Source organism: Triturus cristatus, chromosome 2_1, assembly GCF_964204655.1.
Source record: "Triturus cristatus chromosome 2_1, aTriCri1.1, whole genome shotgun sequence".
Taxonomy (NCBI): domain Eukaryota; kingdom Metazoa; phylum Chordata; class Amphibia; order Caudata; family Salamandridae; genus Triturus; species Triturus cristatus.
The window spans coordinates 86752296-86772581 of record NC_140581.1 but is presented as its reverse complement, the minus strand read 5'-3'; the positions used below and the strand labels follow the sequence as shown (position 1 = coordinate 86772581).

Sequence of the window (20286 nt, the reverse complement as noted above, 5' to 3'; positions counted from 1 at the left end):
GTATGTAGGTGTTCATAGTAAGTCTCCAAAATGTTGGACATTTTGAAATAAACCTCTTACGAGTACAATTCGGAGTTTTGAAATCAAGTTGGCAAAATATATATACTTTATTCAAGTGAAACGACTGGGCTTGTATTACAGGGATGCGGGTTAGATAAATCTCACCCTTAGTTGGTAGTGAGAGACATCTCTGTGGTACATGAGTCACATTCAATTCATTCATGCACAAACCAGGTTGGGGCACAGTCATGCATTACTTGGTGACAGCAAAGATCTCCTCTGAGTCGATGTTATATAATTCTTTGATCCATCGTAACCTTCTTTTTCATGGGCCCCAGCTGAAGAAATAGAACTGGATCCACAGAGTCGTCCACATGAAAAGTGACTTGCCATGCTCCACAGAGCCCATCAGTGTCTCCACTGCCGCTCGAAGCCTACGCGGATGATCGAGTAACTCAATCTCAAATGAAAGATGTACATTGTTGCCATGCAGATGTCTCTATGACTACAGAGAGGATCATGGGAACGAACAACATTACTGACTGCCACATTAGCATATATTTCTGGATGAATGAAAACGTCAGTGACCGAATAGCATTAAAGCAGAAATGTTGTCCGTTGGTGGTAAGAAGGACAGAGCTCTTGTCGTCAAAAGCCCCCAAACTTTGGGCCCTATTCCAGACACATGACAACAAATAGGCATACTTTTTGTAGTCAAGAAAACTTGATTTCAGCTATCGCTACAAAGGAAAGTCTCACCTCTTTTGCATGCCGACTAAACCAGAGCACTTGTTTGACTTCATTCGGTTTGACTAGCGCAGCATCATGTACACCAGCCTACCCAACATGATCTGAGCAGACGTCACTGGCCTAAAACCAGGTGGCCAAAAGATTGGAAACCATCACCCAGCTCTGAAAGTTCTCCAGAACAGGTCCACATCAAACTCATAATCCTGTGCACGATGCATAAGGCTGATTAGATCGGATGCCCTGGCTTTTCCCGAAAGCTGGCCTCCCATGATGTTCCAATCAGAGCTTTCAGCTCCAATAACTCCGCTGTGATCGCCCCAAAGAAAATTAAAAGGTTGAAGCATCAATGGAGATGAATTTCCTAATGAATATCGAACACAGAAGTATCGTCATGTACGAATATCGTTATGTTATGTTATGTTATATGATTTTTGTATAGCGCACGGATGCCGCAGCAAAGTGGCGTCCCGGCGCTTTGGAGAATAATAACACAACACGACAGAAAAGGTGGAAAAGATGGGCCTAGATTGTGGTAAAAAGAAAGGTTTTAAGTGCCTTTCTGAAAGGAAGCAACTCAGGAATGGAGCGCAAAGAGGCAGGCAAAGAGTTCCAGAGAGTAGCCGCCAACACTGAGAAAGAGCGTCCGCCCATCCTAGATTTTTTGAAACGTGGCACAATGGCCAAATTAGATCCAGCAGAGCGAAGAGCTCTAGCGGGGACATAGTGCTGGATAGTCTGTGCAAGGATGGGAGGGGAGGCTGCTTTGAGAATCTTAAAAGTTAAGCAAAGAGCTTTAAACTTAATTCTCTGCCCCACCGGCAGCCAATGGAGATCCTGAATAGTCCGACGGGCCGAGACAAACTTCGGAAGGCCAACAAGCATCCTAGCTGCCGCATTCTGAACTCTCTGAAGACGAGATAGCTCGGCCTGATTAAGGCCCAGAAACAGGGAGCTAGCATAATCTAGTCTGGTAAGAACCAGGGCTTGGACAATAATCTGTCTGGTCCCCGCATCGAAGAACTTAAAGATTGGTCGGAGACACTGCAGGGTACCAAAACAGGTGCCGGCCACACGTTTTGTGTGGGAAGTGAAGGAGAGCTTATGGTCGAACCACACCCCAAGGTTTCTAACCTCAGTCACAGGGGAGGGGACGGGGCCAAGATCAGAAGGCCACCACTGATCTCCCCATAATTCACTTTCCCTACCAAAAATAATGACCTCGGTCTTAGAGGCATTAAGTTGGAGCCGATTGTTCGCCATCCAGCCGGCCACAGCTTTTAAAGCTGACTGAAAGGTGGGGGCATCCATGTTGGAGTCGCCATTAAGAGCCACCGCCAACTGCGTGTCATCGGCGTATGACACTAAGGAGAGACCAAAACTGTGGGCTACCTCCGCTAATGGCTGAACATATAAGTTAAACAAGGTAGGGCTCAGGGCCGACCCTTGGGGAACACCCTGGAGTATGGGGCGAGAAGCAGAAACAAAAGGGGGTGTGGAAACCTTGAAGGCTCGATCTTTAAGAAAGGAGCGAAACCACTCAAGTGCCACCTCTCCAACTCCAGCTTCCATCAGGCGATGTAAAAGAATCTGGTGAGACACCGTAACGAAGGCGGCACTGAGATCCAAAAGGATCAGTGCCGCCGTCTGACCCAGATCCAACAGATGCCTGATGTGTTCCACCACAGCCAGGAGGGCAGTTTCTGTGCTGTGGCCTGCACGAAACCCATTTTGGGAATTGTCCAATATATTTGCTTCCTGCAGGTGAGAAGATAGAATAGCATTAGCATGAGCTTCTGCTAATTTAGCTGGCCAAGGAAGAAGGGAAATAGGTCGGTAGTGTTCGGGCTTGGTGGGATCAAGGGCGGGTTTTTTAAGAATTGGAATAACCGTCGCCTGTTTCCAAGCTTTAGGAACACTGCCCGTGCTGAAGGACAAATTAATAAGGCCATGAAGAGCAGGGAAGCAGCCTTCAGCGAATTCCCGGAATTGAAAGGGTCTCATGGGGTCGTCCGGGGAGCCGGATTTAACTTTAGTCGTCAAGGCAGAGAATTCATCCAAGGTCGGACTAGGAATAATCAGTAATGGTTTATGAACCAGTGACGTAGGGCTAGTCTCCGCAATAGGAAGCTGGGCGAATGACTTATAGATAGCCAAAATATCAATATCAAATATCAAAATATCAAAGACCAAAATATTTAAAGGTAAGTGCATATAGATGATGTATAGAGCCACTATTCCACACCTACATACCTTGATAATATACCTTGCCAGGGTGCATATATGTGGAGTTAGGTATAAAAAACCTATACTTGCGTGCCTTTTGTTATTTCAGTTGCGATATTTTGTCCTCAATGTTTTTATACCGCGATGTTCTGTATTCGATATTCAAGGGGCACACCGATGAAGAACAACAGGAGTCTAAGGACTAAAACTCTGGAAAACTTGCAACTCAACTCTGAGATCACAACATAATCTGTTCGTAAAATGGCCTCAGTGCTCGGAGTTGCGTTCAACTCACTGAACACAAGCTACCTGTACCCTACTCATGTTAGTTGTTTCTTTAAGAATAACATCTATAGTCGGAGAGGTCAGACTGATCACCCAAGTATACACCAATGAGACAGTCCAAAAGAGGATGACCCACAAAAACTACCAACAGCCCGTCTAATGTCTTCAGAAGTTGACCATGCACAACAGAAGTCTCCTTTGAGCGATGGCCTCTTGCCTGTCCAACAGAGCTCCACCCGTGCGCTCCACAATAGTGAGGAAGAGTGGTAGAGGCTGCCTTTACCAGCTCATTATGGCAGTTTGCATTCTTGGCACACACTGCTGTCTATGGCTTGTCACCATCCTCATGGACAATGTCTCAACCCAGAAGCTACTGTAAACCTTTTCTAGTACTGTGGTGACCTGTATCTTCTACAGCCACAGTATGGGTAGATCCCACTGGCTGACGCTTGACTCCCTCACCCTCTGCTCCTTTTCTAGTACTGTGATGACCTGTATCTCCTACAGCCACAGTATGGGTAGGTCCCACTGGCTGACGCTTGACTCCCTCACCTTCTGCTCCATTTCTAGTACTGTGATGACCTGTATCTCCTACAGCCACAGTATGGGTAGATCCCACTGGCTGACGCTTGACTCCCTCACCCTCTGCTCCTTTTCTAGTACTGTGATGACATGCATCTCCTACAGTCACAGTATGGGTAGATCCCACTGGCTGACGCTTGACTCCCTCACCCTCTGCTCCTTTTCTACTACTGTGATGACCTGTATCTCCTACAGCCACAGTATGGTTAGATCCCACTGGCTGACGCTTGACTCCCTCACCCTCTGCTCCTTTTCTAGTACTGTGATGACCTGTATTTCCTACAGCCACAGTATGGGTAGGTCCCACTTGCTGACGCTCGACTCCCTCACCCTCTGCTCCTTTTCTAGTACTGTGATGACATGCATCTCCTAAAGCCACAGTATGGGTAGATCCCACTGGCTGACGTTTGACTCCCTCACCCTCTGACCTTTTCTAGTACTGTGATGACATGTATCTCCTACAGCCACAGTATGGGTAGATCCCACTGGCTGACGCTTGACTCCCTCACCCTCTGCTCCTTTTCTAGTACTGTGATGACCTGTATCTCCTACAGCCACAGTATGGGCAGGTCCCACTGGCTGACGCCTGACTCCCTCACCCTCTGCTCCTTTTCTAGTACTGTGATGACCTGTATCTCCTACAGCCACAGTATGGGTAGGTCCCACTGGCTGACGCTTGACTCCCTCACCCTCTGCTCCTTTTCTAGTACTGTGATGACATGCATCTCCTACAGCCACAGTATGGGTAGGTCCCACTAGCTGACGCTTGACTCCCTCACCCTCTGCTCCTTTTCTAGTACTGTGATGACCTGTATCTCCTACAGCCACAGTATGGGTAGGTCCCACTGGCTGACGCTTGACTCCCTCACCCTCTGCTCCTTTTCTAGTACTGTGATGACCTGTATCTCCTACAGCCACAGTATGGGTAGGTCCCACTGGCTGACGCTTGACTCCCTCACCCTCTGCTCCTTTTCTAGTAATGTGATGACATGCATCTCCTGCAGCCACAGTATGGGTAGATCCCACTGGCTGACGCTTGACCCCCTCACCCTCTGCTCCTTTTCTAGTACAGTGATGACCTGTATCTCCTACAGCCACAGTATGGGTAGATCCCACTGGCTGATGCTCGACTCCCTCACCCTCTGCTCCTTTTCTAGTACTGTGATGACATGCATCTCCTACAGTCACAGTATGGGTAGATCCCACTGGCTGACGCTCGACTCCCTCACCCTCTGCTCCTTTTCTAGTACTGTGATGACACGCATCTCCTACAGCCACAGTATGGGTAGATCCCACTGGCTGACGCTCGACTCCCTCACCCTCTGCTCCTTTTCTAGTACTGTGATGACCTGTATCTCCTACAGCCACAGTATGGGTAGGTCCCACTGGCTGACGCTTGACTCCCTCACCCTCTGCTCCTTTTATAGTACAGTGATGACCTGTATCTCCTACAGCCACAGTATGGGTAGGTCCCACTGGCTGACGCTTGACTCCCTCACCCTCTGCTCCTTTTATAGTACTGTGATGACCTGTATCTCCTACAGCCACAGTATGGGTAGGTCCCACTGGCTGACGCTTGACTCCCTCACCCTCTGCTCCTTTTCTAGTACTGTGATGACATGCATCTCCTACAGTCACAGTATGGGTAGATCCCACTGGCTGACGCTTGACTCCCTCACCCTCTGCTCCTTTTCTAGTACTGTGATGATCTGTATCTCCTACAGCCACAGTATGGGTAGGTCCCACTGGCTGACGCTCGACTCCCTCACCCTCTGCTCCTTTTCTAGTACTGTGATGACCTGTATCTCCTACAGCCACAGTATGGGTAGGTCCCACTGGCTGACGCTTGACTCCCTCACCCTCTGCTCCTTTTCTAGTAATGTGATGACATGCATCTCCTGCAGCCACAGTATGGGTAGATCCCACTGGCTGACGCTTGACCCCCTCACCCTCTGCTCCTTTTCTAGTACAGTGATGACCTGTATCTCCTACAGCCACAGTATGGGTAGATCCCACTGGCTGATGCTCGATTCCCTCACCCTCTGCTCCTTTTCTAGTACTGTGATGACATGCATCTCCTACAGTCACAGTATGGGTAGATCCCACTGGCTGACGCTCGACTCCCTCACCCTCTGCTCCTTTTCTAGTACTGTGATGACACACATCTCCTACAGCCACAGTATGGGTAGATCCCACTGGCTGACGCTCGACTCCCTCACCCTCTGCTCCTTTTCTAGTACTGTGATGACCTGTATCTCCTACAGCCACAGTATGGGTAGGTCCCACTGGCTGACGCTTGACTCCCTCACCCTCTGCTCCTTTTCTAGTACAGTGATGACCTGTATCTCCTACAGCCACAGTATGGGTAGGTCCCACTGGCTGACGCTTGACTCCCTCACCCTCTGCTCCTTTTATAGTACTGTGATGACCTGTATCTCCTACAGCCACAGTATGGGTAGGTCCCACTGGCTGACGCTCGACTCCCTCACCCTCTGCTCCTTTTCTAGTACTGTGATGACCTGTATCTCCTACAGCCAAAGTATGGGTAGGTCCCACTGGCGGACGCTCGTCTCCCTCACCCTCTGCTCCTCTTCTAGTACTGTGATGACCTGTATTTCCTACAGCCACAGTATGGGTAGGTCCCACTGGCTGACGCTTGACTCCCTCACCCTCTGCTCCTTTTCTAGTACTGTGATGATCTGTATCTCCTACAGCCACAGTATGGATAGGTCCCACTGGCTTATACTTTTCTCCCTCACCCTCTGCTCCTTTTCAAGTACTGTGATGACCTGTTTCTCCTACAGCCACAGTATGGGTAGGTCACATTGGCTGACGCTTGACTCCCTCACCCTCTGCTCCTTTTCTAGTACTGTGATGACCTGTATCTCCTACAGCCACAGTATGGGTAGGTCCCACTGGCTGACGCTTAACTCCCTCACCCTCTGCTCCTTTTCTAGTACTGTGATGACATGCATCTCCTGCAGCCACAGTATGGGTAGATCCCACTGGCTGACGCTTGACTCCCTCACCCTCTGCTCCTTTTCTAGTACTGTGATGACATGCATCTCCTACAGCCACAGTATAGGTAGATCCCACTGGCTGACGCTCGACTCCCTCACCCTCTGCTCCTTTTCTAGTACTGTGATGACCTGTATCTCCTACAGCCACAGTATGGGTAGGTCCCACTGGCTGACGCTTGACTCCCTCACCCTCTGCTCCTTTTCTAGTACTGTGATTACATGCATCTCCTACAGCCACAGTATGGGTAGGTCCCACTGGCTGATGCTCGACTCCCTCACCCTCTGCTCCATTTCTAGTACTGTGATGACCTGTATCTCCTACAGCCACAGTATAGGTAGGTCCCACTGGCTGACGCTTGACTCCCTCACCCGCTGCTCCTTTTCTAGTACTGTGATGACCTGTATCTCCTACAGCCACAGTATGGGTAGGTCCCACTGGCTGACGCTTGACTCCCTCATCCTTTGCTCCTTTACTAGTACTGTGATGACCTGTATCTCCTACAGCCACAGTATGGGTAGATCCCATTGGCTGACGCTTGACTCCCTCACCCTCTGCTCCTTTTCTAGTACTGTGATGACCTGTATCTCCTACAGTCACAGTATGGGTAGATCCCACTGGCTGACGCTTGACTCACTCACCCTCTGCCTGTCCTGCTCCCATGCAAGGAAGTATGGGAACTGAGGGAAGGTCAGCTCATGCTCAAAGCACCTCAGTCTTTCAGAATAGCACATTTATCCACACATCTTAGCGCTCGGTGCAAACTTATGGCACACTACCATTTCACTTAGCCATGAACACAGTAAGCATAAGACTCTTACTCCATGGTTAATCTGTTATCCAACATAGTAGCCTCAGCTGAGAGGTGAGTGCTTCTGTTCCTTAAATACCACAAAGACACGGAGTTAGTATTAATACATGAGTATGTTCTCATTTGACAGTGAAAGTACCCCTTTGTGCCAGCAGCATCTTCTCTAGTTTTGAATCATGCAGTGGTAGTTTTGTCAGCAGGTTCTGTTAGGTGGTAGTTATCAGGATGTGAATATTTTTATGGACTAGGCAACTTGGGGCCTCATTGATGGGTTTTGGCATAGGCCAGCACAGCCTGGCACCTTGCTGCGCTGCCCTACGCCAACGTGAAAGGGCAGGAATGCACTGTATTTAAGCCTTACGGTGCATTCCTGTCCTTTCTCCATGTGCTGGCACCTTTTTGGCAGCCTAGCGCCAACGTAGGCACCCTTGCAGCTTGGTGCAAGGGTGCCTCTGTTGCAGGCAGGATTGTTTGTGTGCAGGAATGGGCATCTTCCTGTACAAGAACAATCCTGAGAGGCATTTCCCTCTTTCCATGTGTGCGGCAGAATGCAGCACACATGGAAAGAGGAAAACATTGACATATATTTCCTGGTTGCGCCTCACCTCGGAAGGCGTATGGACTTGAAGCTTTCCCAGGTTTACATCACCTTGTAAATCTGGAGCAGGTCGAATTCCATGGGTGCTGTGTGGGAAAACCCACCGCAACGCCCGTGGAATGCCATCTGGGTGCAGAGTAAGGCAGCGGAGCGATTTGGGCTGCGTTGCCTTACTCCATATCTATGAGACCAATCAAAGCCATGCAGGGTGGCTTTGCGTGGCTTCGTACATCTTTAGGAGAGCCCTTTGTCATGCATGCACCACTTTACGTGGTACAAAAGTGATGCAAGGCTCTCATAAATAAGCCCCTTGGTCTCTGCAAATCTGCCTTCCTCTGAACTATTTAATATTTGTCTTTTATATTCTCACATAGGGAAACAAACTTGAAAGTGAAACAGTCGCTGACCATCACAGGGGACATGGGTGAAGACCTTCGTAAAATGTCGGATTTCAATGGTGAGTATTCCCTCCAGAAAAAAAACCTGATAATTTGATTGGCAGATAATAATTTGACTCAGTCACAACCCCACCCTTCCCTTCTGGCAGAATTTATCAACACAAGAAAATGTCAATTAACAAATGTTATCAAATTGTTTATTCTTTTAATCCGAGCTCCATTTTAGGATGGCTTAGTCAATATCTAGGACTGAAATCAAAATTAAACTAAAAGGTTTTATCTCCAGTTCTTTGTCCTTCTGTTTAGATTCCTTTTTCTCCATCTTCTTTACTCTTTCTCTTCTTTCTAAAATGCACCGTCCCAACACCATCCAATACTCCCCCACAAACGGTCCCATATCACAGCTCTGGGGCACCCAGCTTGACGATCCCTCGAAATGGTGGCTGTTTTCACTCAGAGGCATGCCTGGTAGATTTCAAGTACAGTTTTAACAAATCTCCTCCCTCCCATCTATATAACCAGGAGCCGTCAGCATGAACTGACATCCCTCCATCCCATCTATATATCCAGGAGCCGTCAGCATGAACTGACATCCCTCCATCCCATCTATATATCCAGGAGCCGTCAGCATGAACTGACATCCCTCCATCCCATCTATATAACCAGGAGCCGTCAGCATGAACTGACATCCCTCCCTCCCATCTATATATCCAGGAGCCGTCAGCATGAACTGACATCCCTCCATCCCATCTATATATCCAGGAGCCGTCAGCATGAACTGACATCCCTCCACCCATCTATAACTCCAGGAGCCATCAGCATGAACTGACATCCCTCCGCCCATCTATAACTCCAGGAGCCATCAGCATGAACTGACATCCCTCCGCCCATCTATAACTCCAGGAGCCATCAGCATGCACTGACATCCCTCCGCCCATCTATAACTCCAGGAGCCATCAGCATGAACTGACATCCCTCCGACCATCTATAACTCCAGGAGCCGTCAGCATGAACTGACATCCCGCCATCCCGCCAATATATCTAGGAGCCGTCAGCATGAACTGACATCCCTCCATCCCATCTATAAATCCAGGAGCCGTCAGCATGAACTGACATCCCTCCGCCCATCTATAACTCCAGGAGCCGTCAGCATGAACTGACATCCCTCCATCCCATCTATATATCCAGGAGCCGTCAGCATGAACTGACATCCCTCCATCCCATCAATATATCCAGGAGCCGTCAGCATGAACTGACATCCCTCCATCCCATCTATATATCCAGGAGCCGTCAGCATGAACTGACATCCCTCCATCCCATCTATATATCCAGGAGCCGTCAGCATGAACTGACATCCCTCCATCCCATCTATATATCCAGGAGCCGTCAGCATGAACTGACATCCCTCCATCCCATCTATATATCCAGGAGCCGTCAGCATGAACTGACATCCCTCCATCCCATCTATATATCCAGGAGCCGTCAGCATGAACTGACATCCCTCCATCCCATCTATATATCCAGGAGCCGTCAGCATGAACTGACATCCCTCCATCCCATCTATATATCCAGGAGCCGTCAGCATGAACTGACATCCCTCCATCCCATCTATATATCCAGGAGCCGTCAGCATGAACTGACATCCCTCCATCCCATCTATATATCCAGGAGCCATCAGCATGAACTGACATCCCTCCATCCCATCTATATATCCAGGAGCCGTCAGCATGAACTGACATCCCTCCATCCCATCTATATATCCAGGAGCCGTCAGCATGAACTGACATCCCTCCGCCCATCTATAACTCCAGGAGCCGTCAGCATGAACTGACATCCCTCCATCCCATCTATATATCCAGGAGCCGTCAGCATGAACTGACATCCCTCCATCCCATCTATATATCCAGGAGCCGTCAGCATGAACTGACATCCCTCCATCCCATCTATATATCCAGGAGCCGTCAGCATGAACTGACATCCCTCCATCCCATCTATATATCCAGGAGCCGTCAGCATGAACTGACATCCCTCCGCCCATCTATAACTCCAGGAGCCGTCAGCATGAACTGACATCCCTCCATCCCATCTATAACTCCAGGAGCCGTCAGCATGAACTGACATCCCTCCATCCCATCTATATATCCAGGAGCCGTCAGCATGAACTGACATCCCTCCATCCCCTCTATATATCCAGGAGCCGTCAGCATGAACTGACATTCCTCCGCCCATCTATAACTCCAGGAGCCGTCAGCATGAACTGACATCCCTCCATCCCATCTATAACTCCAGGAGCCATCAGCATGAACTGACATCCCTCCATCCCATCTATATATCCAGGAGCCGTCAGCATGAACTGACATCCCTCCATCCCATCTATATATCCAGGAGCCGTCAGCATGAACTGACATCCCTCCGCCCATCTATAACTCCAGGAGCCATCAGCATGAACTGACATCCCTCCATCCCATCTATATATTCAGGAGCCGTCAGCATGAACTGACATCCCTCCATCCCATCTATATATCCAGGAGCCGTCAGCATGAACTGACATCCCTCCGCCCATCTATAACTCCAGGAGCCGTCAGCATGAACTGACATCCCTCCATCCCATCTATATATCCAGGAGCCGTCAGCATGAACTGACATCCCTCCATCCCATCTATATATCCAGGAGCCGTCAGCATGAACTGACATCCCTCCGCCCATCTATAACTCCAGGAGCCATCAGCATGAACTGACATCCCTCCATCCCCTCTATAACTCCAGGAGCTGTCAGCATGAACTGACATCCCTCCGCCCATCTATAACTCCAGGAGCCGTCAGCATGAACTGACATCCCTCCATCCCATCTATAACTCCAGGAGCCGTCAGCAAGAACTGACATCCCTCCATCCCATCTATATATCCAGGAGCTGTCAGCATGAACTGACATCCCTCCATCCCATCTATATATCCAGGAGCCGTCAGCATGAACTGACATCCCTCCATCCCATCTATATATCCAGGAGCCATCAGCATGAACTGACATCCCTCCATCCCATCTATATATCCAGGAGCCGTCAGCATGAACTGACATCCCTCCGCCCATCTATAACTCCAGGAGCCATCAGCATGAACTGACATCCCTCCGCCCATCTATAACTCCAGGAGCCATCAGCATGAACTGACATCCCTCCGCCCATCTATAACTCCAGGAGCCATCAGCATGCACTGACATCCCTCCGCCCATCTATAACTCCAGGAGCCGTCAGCATGAACTGACATCCCTCCATCCCATCTATAACTCCAGGAGCCATCAGCATGAACTGACATCCCTCCATCCCATCTATATATCCAGGAGCCGTCAGCATGAATTGACATCCCTCCGCCCATCTATAACTCCAGGAGCCGTCAGCATGAACTCACATCCCTCCGCCCATCTATAACTCCAGGAGCCATCAGCATGAACTGACATCCCTCCGCCCATCTATAACTCCAGGAGCCGTCAGCATGAACTGACATCCCTCCGCCCATCTATAACTCCAGGAGCCATCAGCATGAACTGACATCCCTCCGCCCATCTATAACTCCAGGAGCCATCAGCATGAACTGACATCCCTCCATCCCATCTATATATCCAGGAGCCGTCAGCATGAACTGACATCCCTCCATCCCATCTATATATCCAGGAGCCGTCAGCATGAACTGACATCCCTCCATCCCATCTATATATCCAGGAGCCGTCAGCATGAACTGACATCCCTCCATCCCATCTATATATCCAGGAGCCGTCAGCATGAACTGACATCCCTCCGCCCATCTATAACTCCAGGAGCCATCAGCATGAACTGACATCCCTCCATCCCCTCTATAACTCCAGGAGCTGTCAGCATGAACTGACATCCCTCCGCCCATCTATAACTCCAGGAGCCGTCAGCATGAACTGACATCCCTCCATCCCATCTATAACTCCAGGAGCCGTCAGCAAGAACTGACATCCCTCCATCCCATCTATATATCCAGGAGCCGTCAGCATGAACTGACATCCCTCCATCCCATCTATATATCCAGGAGCCGTCAGCATGAACTGACATCCCTCCATCCCATCTATATATCCAGGAGCCATCAGCATGAACTGACATCCCTCCATCCCATCTATATATCCAGGAGCCGTCAGCATGAACTGACATCCCTCCGCCCATCTATAACTCCAGGAGCCATCAGCATGAACTGACATCCCTCCGCCCATCTATAACTCCAGGAGCCATCAGCATGAACTGACATCCCTCCGCCCATCTATAACTCCAGGAGCCATCAGCATGCACTGACATCCCTCCGCCCATCTATAACTCCAGGAGCCGTCAGCATGAACTGACATCCCTCCATCCCATCTATAACTCCAGGAGCCATCAGCATGAACTGACATCCCTCCATCCCATCTATATATCCAGGAGCCGTCAGCATGAATTGACATCCCTCCGCCCATCTATAACTCCAGGAGCCGTCAGCATGAACTCACATCCCTCCGCCCATCTATAACTCCAGGAGCCATCAGCATGAACTGACATCCCTCCGCCCATCTATAACTCCAGGAGCCGTCAGCATGAACTGACATCCCTCCGCCCATCTATAACTCCAGGAGCCATCAGCATGAACTGACATCCCTCCGCCCATCTATAACTCCAGGAGCCATCAGCATGAACTGACATCCCTCCATCCCATCTATATATCCAGGAGCCGTCAGCATGAACTGACATCCCTCCATCCCATCTATATATCCAGGAGCCGTCAGCATGAACTGACATCCCTCCATCCCATCTATATATCCAGGAGCCGTCAGCATGAACTGACATCCCTCCATCCCATCTATATATCCAGGAGCCGTCAGCATGAACTGACATCCCTCCATCCCATCTATATATCCAGGAGCCGTCAGCATGAACTGACATCCCTCCATCCCATCTATATATCCAGGAGCCGTCAGCATGAACTGACATCCCTCCATCCCATCTATATATCCAGGAGCCATCAGCATGAACTGACATCCCTCCATCCCATCTATATATCCAGGAGCCGTCAGCATGAACTGACATCCCTCCATCCCATCTATATATCCAGGAGCCGTCAGCATGAACTGACATCCCTCCGCCCATCTATAACTCCAGGAGCCGTCAGCATGAACTGACATCCCTCCATCCCATCTATAACTCCAGGAGCCGTCAGCATGAACTGACATCCCTCCATCCCATCTATATATCCAGGAGCCGTCAGCATGAACTGACATCCCTCCTTCTCCTATCTATATATCCAGGAGCCGTCAGCATGAACTGACATCCCTCCGCCCATCTATAACTCCAGGAGCCGTCAGCATGAACTGACATCCCTCCATCCCATCTATATGTCCAGGAGCCGTCAGCATGAACTGACATCCCTCCATCCCATCTATATATCCAGGAGCCGTCAGCATGAACTGACATCCCTCCATCCCATCTATAACTCCAGGAGCCGTCAGCATGAACTGACATCCCTCCATCCCATCTATATATCCAGGAGCCGTCAGCATGAACTGACATCCCTCCATCCCATCTATATATCCAGGAGCCGTCAGCATGAACTGACATCCCTCCATCCCATCTATATATCCAGGAGCCGTCAGCATGAACTGACATCCCTCCATCCCATCTATATATCCAGGAGCCGTCAGCATGAACTGACATCCCTCCATCCCATCTATATATCCAGGAGCCGTCAGCATGAACTGACATCCCTCCGCCCATCTATAACTCCAGGAGCCGTCAGCATGAACTGACATCCCTCCATCCCATCTATATATCCAGGAGCCGTCAGCATGAACTGACATCCCTCCATCCCATCTATATATCCAGGAGCCGTCAGCATGAACTGACATCCCTCCGCCCATCTATAACTCCAGGAGCCATCAGCATGAACTGACATCCCTCCATCCCCTCTATAACTCCAGGAGCTGTCAGCATGAACTGACATCCCTCCGCCCATCTATAACTCCAGGAGCCGTCAGCATGAACTGACATCCCTCCATCCCATCTATAACTCCAGGAGCCGTCAGCAAGAACTGACATCCCTCCATCCCATCTATATATCCAGGAGCTGTCAGCATGAACTGACATCCCTCCATCCCATCTATATATCCAGGAGCCGTCAGCATGAACTGACATCCCTCCATCCCATCTATATATCCAGGAGCCATCAGCATGAACTGACATCCCTCCATCCCATCTATATATCCAGGAGCCGTCAGCATGAACTGACATCCCTCCGCCCATCTATAACTCCAGGAGCCATCAGCATGAACTGACATCCCTCCGCCCATCTATAACTCCAGGAGCCATCAGCATGAACTGACATCCCTCCGCCCATCTATAACTCCAGGAGCCATCAGCATGCACTGACATCCCTCCGCCCATCTATAACTCCAGGAGCCGTCAGCATGAACTGACATCCCTCCATCCCATCTATAACTCCAGGAGCCATCAGCATGAACTGACATCCCTCCATCCCATCTATATATCCAGGAGCCGTCAGCATGAATTGACATCCCTCCGCCCATCTATAACTCCAGGAGCCGTCAGCATGAACTCACATCCCTCCGCCCATCTATAACTCCAGGAGCCATCAGCATGAACTGACATCCCTCCGCCCATCTATAACTCCAGGAGCCGTCAGCATGAACTGACATCCCTCCGCCCATCTATAACTCCAGGAGCCATCAGCATGAACTGACATCCCTCCGCCCATCTATAACTCCAGGAGCCATCAGCATGAACTGACATCCCTCCATCCCATCTATATATCCAGGAGCCGTCAGCATGAACTGACATCCCTCCATCCCATCTATATATCCAGGAGCCGTCAGCATGAACTGACATCCCTCCATCCCATCTATATATCCAGGAGCCGTCAGCATGAACTGACATCCCTCCATCCTATCTATATATCCAGGAGCCGTCAGCATGAACTGACATCCCTCCGCCCATCTATAACTCCAGGAGCCATCAGCATGAACTGACATCCCTCCATCCCCTCTATAACTCCAGGAGCTGTCAGCATGAACTGACATCCCTCCGCCCATCTATAACTCCAGGAGCCGTCAGCATGAACTGACATCCCTCCATCCCATCTATAACTCCAGGAGCCGTCAGCAAGAACTGACATCCCTCCATCCCATCTATATATCCAGGAGCCGTCAGCATGAACTGACATCCCTCCATCCCATCTATATATCCAGGAGCCGTCAGCATGAACTGACATCCCTCCATCCCATCTATATATCCAGGAGCCATCAGCATGAACTGACATCCCTCCATCCCATCTATATATCCAGGAGCCGTCAGCATGAACTGACATCCCTCCGCCCATCTATAACTCCAGGAGCCATCAGCATGAACTGACATCCCTCCGCCCATCTATAACTCCAGGAGCCATCAGCATGAACTGACATCCCTCCGCCCATCTATAACTCCAGGAGCCATCAGCATGCACTGACATCCCTCCGCCCATCTATAACTCCAGGAGCCGTCAGCATGAACTGACATCCCTCCATCCCATCTATAACTCCAGGAGCCATCAGCATGAACTGACATCCCTCCATCCCATCTATATATCCAGGAGCCGTCAGCATGAATTGACATCCCTCCGCCCATCTATAACTCCAGGAGCCGTCAGCATGAACTCACATCCCTCCGCCCATCTATAACTCCAGGAGCCATCAGCATGAACTGACATCCCTCCGCCCATCTATAACTCCAGGAGCCGTCAGCATGAACTGACATCCCTCCGCCCATCTATAACTCCAGGAGCCATCAGCATGAACTGACATCCCTCCGCCCATCTATAACTCCAGGAGCCATCAGCATGAACTGACATCCCTCCATCCCATCTATATATCCAGGAGCCGTCAGCATGAACTGACATCCCTCCATCCCATCTATATATCCAGGAGCCGTCAGCATGAACTGACATCCCTCCATCCCATCTATATATCCAGGAGCCGTCAGCATGAACTGACATCCCTCCATCCCATCTATATATCCAGGAGCCGTCAGCATGAACTGACATCCCTCCATCCCATCTATATATCCAGGAGCCGTCAGCATGAACTGACATCCCTCCATCCCATCTATATATCCAGGAGCCGTCAGCATGAACTGACATCCCTCCATCCCATCTATATATCCAGGAGCCATCAGCATGAACTGACATCCCTCCATCCCATCTATATATCCAGGAGCCGTCAGCATGAACTGACATCCCTCCATCCCATCTATATATCCAGGAGCCGTCAGCATGAACTGACATCCCTCCGCCCATCTATAACTCCAGGAGCCGTCAGCATGAACTGACATCCCTCCATCCCATCTATAACTCCAGGAGCCGTCAGCATGAACTGACATCCCTCCATCCCATCTATATATCCAGGAGCCGTCAGCATGAACTGACATCCCTCCTTCTCCTATCTATATATCCAGGAGCCGTCAGCATGAACTGACATCCCTCCGCCCATCTATAACTCCAGGAGCCGTCAGCATGAACTGACATCCCTCCATCCCATCTATATGTCCAGGAGCCGTCAGCATGAACTGACATCCCTCCATCCCATCTATATATCCAGGAGCCGTCAGCATGAACTGACATCCCTCCATCCCATCTATATATCCAGGAGCCGTCAGCATGAACTGACATCCCTCCGCCCATCTATAACTCCAGGAGCCGTCAGCATGAACTGACATCCCTCCATCCCATCTATATATCCAGGAGCCGTCAGCATGAACTGACATCCCTCCATCCCATCTATATATCCAGGAGCCGTCAGCATGAACTGACATCCCTCCATCCCATCTATATATCCAGGAGCCGTCAGCATGAACTGACATCCCTCCATCCCATCTATATATCCAGGAGCCGTCAGCATGAACTGACATCCCTCCGCCCATCTATAACTCCAGGAGCCGTCAGCATGAACTGACATCCCTCCATCCCATCTATAACTCCAGGAGCCGTCAGCATGAACTGACATCCCTCCATCCCATCTATATATCCAGGAGCCGTCAGCATGAACTGACATCCCTCCATCCCCTCTATATATCCAGGAGCCGTCAGCATGAACTGACATTCCTCCGCCCATCTATAACTCCAGGAGCCGTCAGCATGAACTGACATCCCTCCATCCCATCTATAACTCCAGGAGCCATCAGCATGAACTGACATCCCTCCATCCCATCTATATATCCAGGAGCCGTCAGCATGAACTGACATCCCTCCATCCCATCTATATATCCAGGAGCCGTCAGCATGAACTGACATCCCTCCGCCCATCTATAACTCCAGGAGCCATCAGCATGAACTGACATCCCTCCATCCCATCTATATATCCAGGAGCCGTCAGCATGAACTGACATCCCTCCATCCCATCTATATATCCAGGAGCCGTCAGCATGAACTGACATCCCTCCGCCCATCTATAACTCCAGGAGCCGTCAGCATGAACTGACATCCCTCCATCCCATCTATATATCCAGGAGCCGTCAGCATGAACTGACATCCCTCCATCCCATCTATATATCCAGGAGCCGTCAGCATGAACTGACATCCCTCCGCCCATCTATAACTCCAGGAGCCGTCAGCATGAACTGACATCCCTCCATCCCATCTATAACTCCAGGAGCCGTCAGCATGAACTGACATCCCTCCATCCCATCTATAACTCCAGGAGCCATCAGCATGAACTGACATCCCTCCATCCCCTCTATAACTCCAGGAGCTGTCAGCATGAACTGACATCCCTCCGCCCATCTATAACTCCAGGAGCCGTCAGCATGAACTGACATCCCTCCATCCCATCTATAACTCCAGGAGCCGTCAGCAAGAACTGACATCCCTCCATCCCATCTATATATCCAGGAGCCGTCAGCATGAACTGACATCCCTCCATCCCATCTATATATCCAGGAGCCGTCAGCATGAACTGACATCCCTCCATCCCATCTATATATCCAGGAGCCATCAGCATGAACTGACATCCCTCCATCCCATCTATATATCCAGGAGCCGTCAGCATGAACTGACATCCCTCCGCCCATCTATAACTCCAGGAGCCATCAGCATGAACTGACATCCCTCCGCCCATCTATAACTCCAGGAGCCATCAGCATGAACTGACATCCCTCCGCCCATCTATAACTCCAGGAGCCATCAGCATGCACTGACATCCCTCCGCCCATCTATAACTCCAGGAGCCGTCAGCATGAACTGACATCCCTCCATCCCATCTATAACTCCAGGAGCCATCAGCATGAACTGACATCCCTCCATCCCATCTATATATCCAGGAGCCGTCAGCATGAATTGACATCCCTCCGCCCATCTATAACTCCAGGAGCCGTCAGCATGAACTCACATCCCTCCGCCCATCTATAACTCCAGGAGCCATCAGCATGATCTGACATCCCTCCGCCCATCTATAACTCCAGGAGCCGTCAGCATGAACTGACATCCCTCCGCCCATCTATAACTCCAGGAGCCATCAGCATGAACTGACATCCCTCCGCCCATCTATAACTCCAGGAGCCATCAGCATGAACTGACATCCCTCCATCCCATCTATATATCCAGGAGCCGTCAGCATGAACTGACATCCCTCCGCCCATCTATAACTCCAGGAGCCGTCAGCATGAACTGACATCCCTCCATCCCATCTATCTATCTATCCAGGAGTCATCAGCATGAACTGACATCCCTCCGCCCATCTATATATCCAGGAGCCGTCAGCATGAACTGACATCCCTCCATCCCATCTATATATCCAGGAGCCGTCAGCATGAACTGACATCCCTCCGCCCATCTATAACTCCAGGAGCCGTCAGCATGAACTGACATCCCTCCATCCCATCTATCTATCCAGGAGTCATCAGCATGAACTGACATCCCTCCATCCCATCTATATATCCAGGAGCCGTCAGCATGAACTGACATCCCTCCGCCCATCTATAACTCCAGGAGCCGTCAGCATGAACTGACATCCCTCCATCCCATCTATAACTCCAGGAGCCGTCAGCATGAACTGACATCCCTCCATCCCATCTATCTATCTATCCAGGAGTCATCAGCATGAACTGACATCCCTCCATCCCATCTATAACTCCAGGAGCCGTCAGCATGAACTGACATCCCTCCATCCCATCTATCTATCCAGGAGTCATCAGCATGAACTGACATCCCTCCGCCCATCTATATATCCAGGAGCCGTCAGCATGAACTGACATCCCTCCATCCCATCTATATATCCAGGAGCCGTCAGCATGAACTGACATCCCTCCGCCCATCTATAACTCCAGGAGCCGTCAGCATGAACTGACATCCCTCCATCCCATCTATATATCCAGGAGCCGTCCGCATGAACTGACATCCCTCCATCCCATCTATCTATCCAGGAGTCATCAGCATGAACTGACATCCCTCCATCCCATCTATATATCCAGGAGCCGTCAGCATGAACTGACATCCCTCCATCCCATCTATAACTCCAGGAGCCGTCAGCATGAACTGACATCCCTCCATCCCATCTATCTATCCAGGAGTCATCAGCATGAACTGACATCCCTCCGCCC

General features: G+C 50.2%; 1 protein-coding gene across 3 annotated transcripts in view; it reads left to right on the top strand.

Moving 5' to 3' along the window:
- The window catches only part of LOC146863805 (phospholipid-transporting ATPase ID-like), a 696782-nt gene that overhangs the window by 478258 nt on the left and 198238 nt on the right, over nt 1-20286 (top strand). For all 3 annotated transcript variants that reach the window (XM_085628123.1, XM_085628125.1, XM_085628124.1), the window contains exon 9: nt 8642-8724. In XM_085628123.1, coding sequence (XP_085484249.1) covers nt 8642-8724 — 83 coding nt within the window. The remainder of the gene's footprint in view (nt 1-8641; nt 8725-20286) is intronic.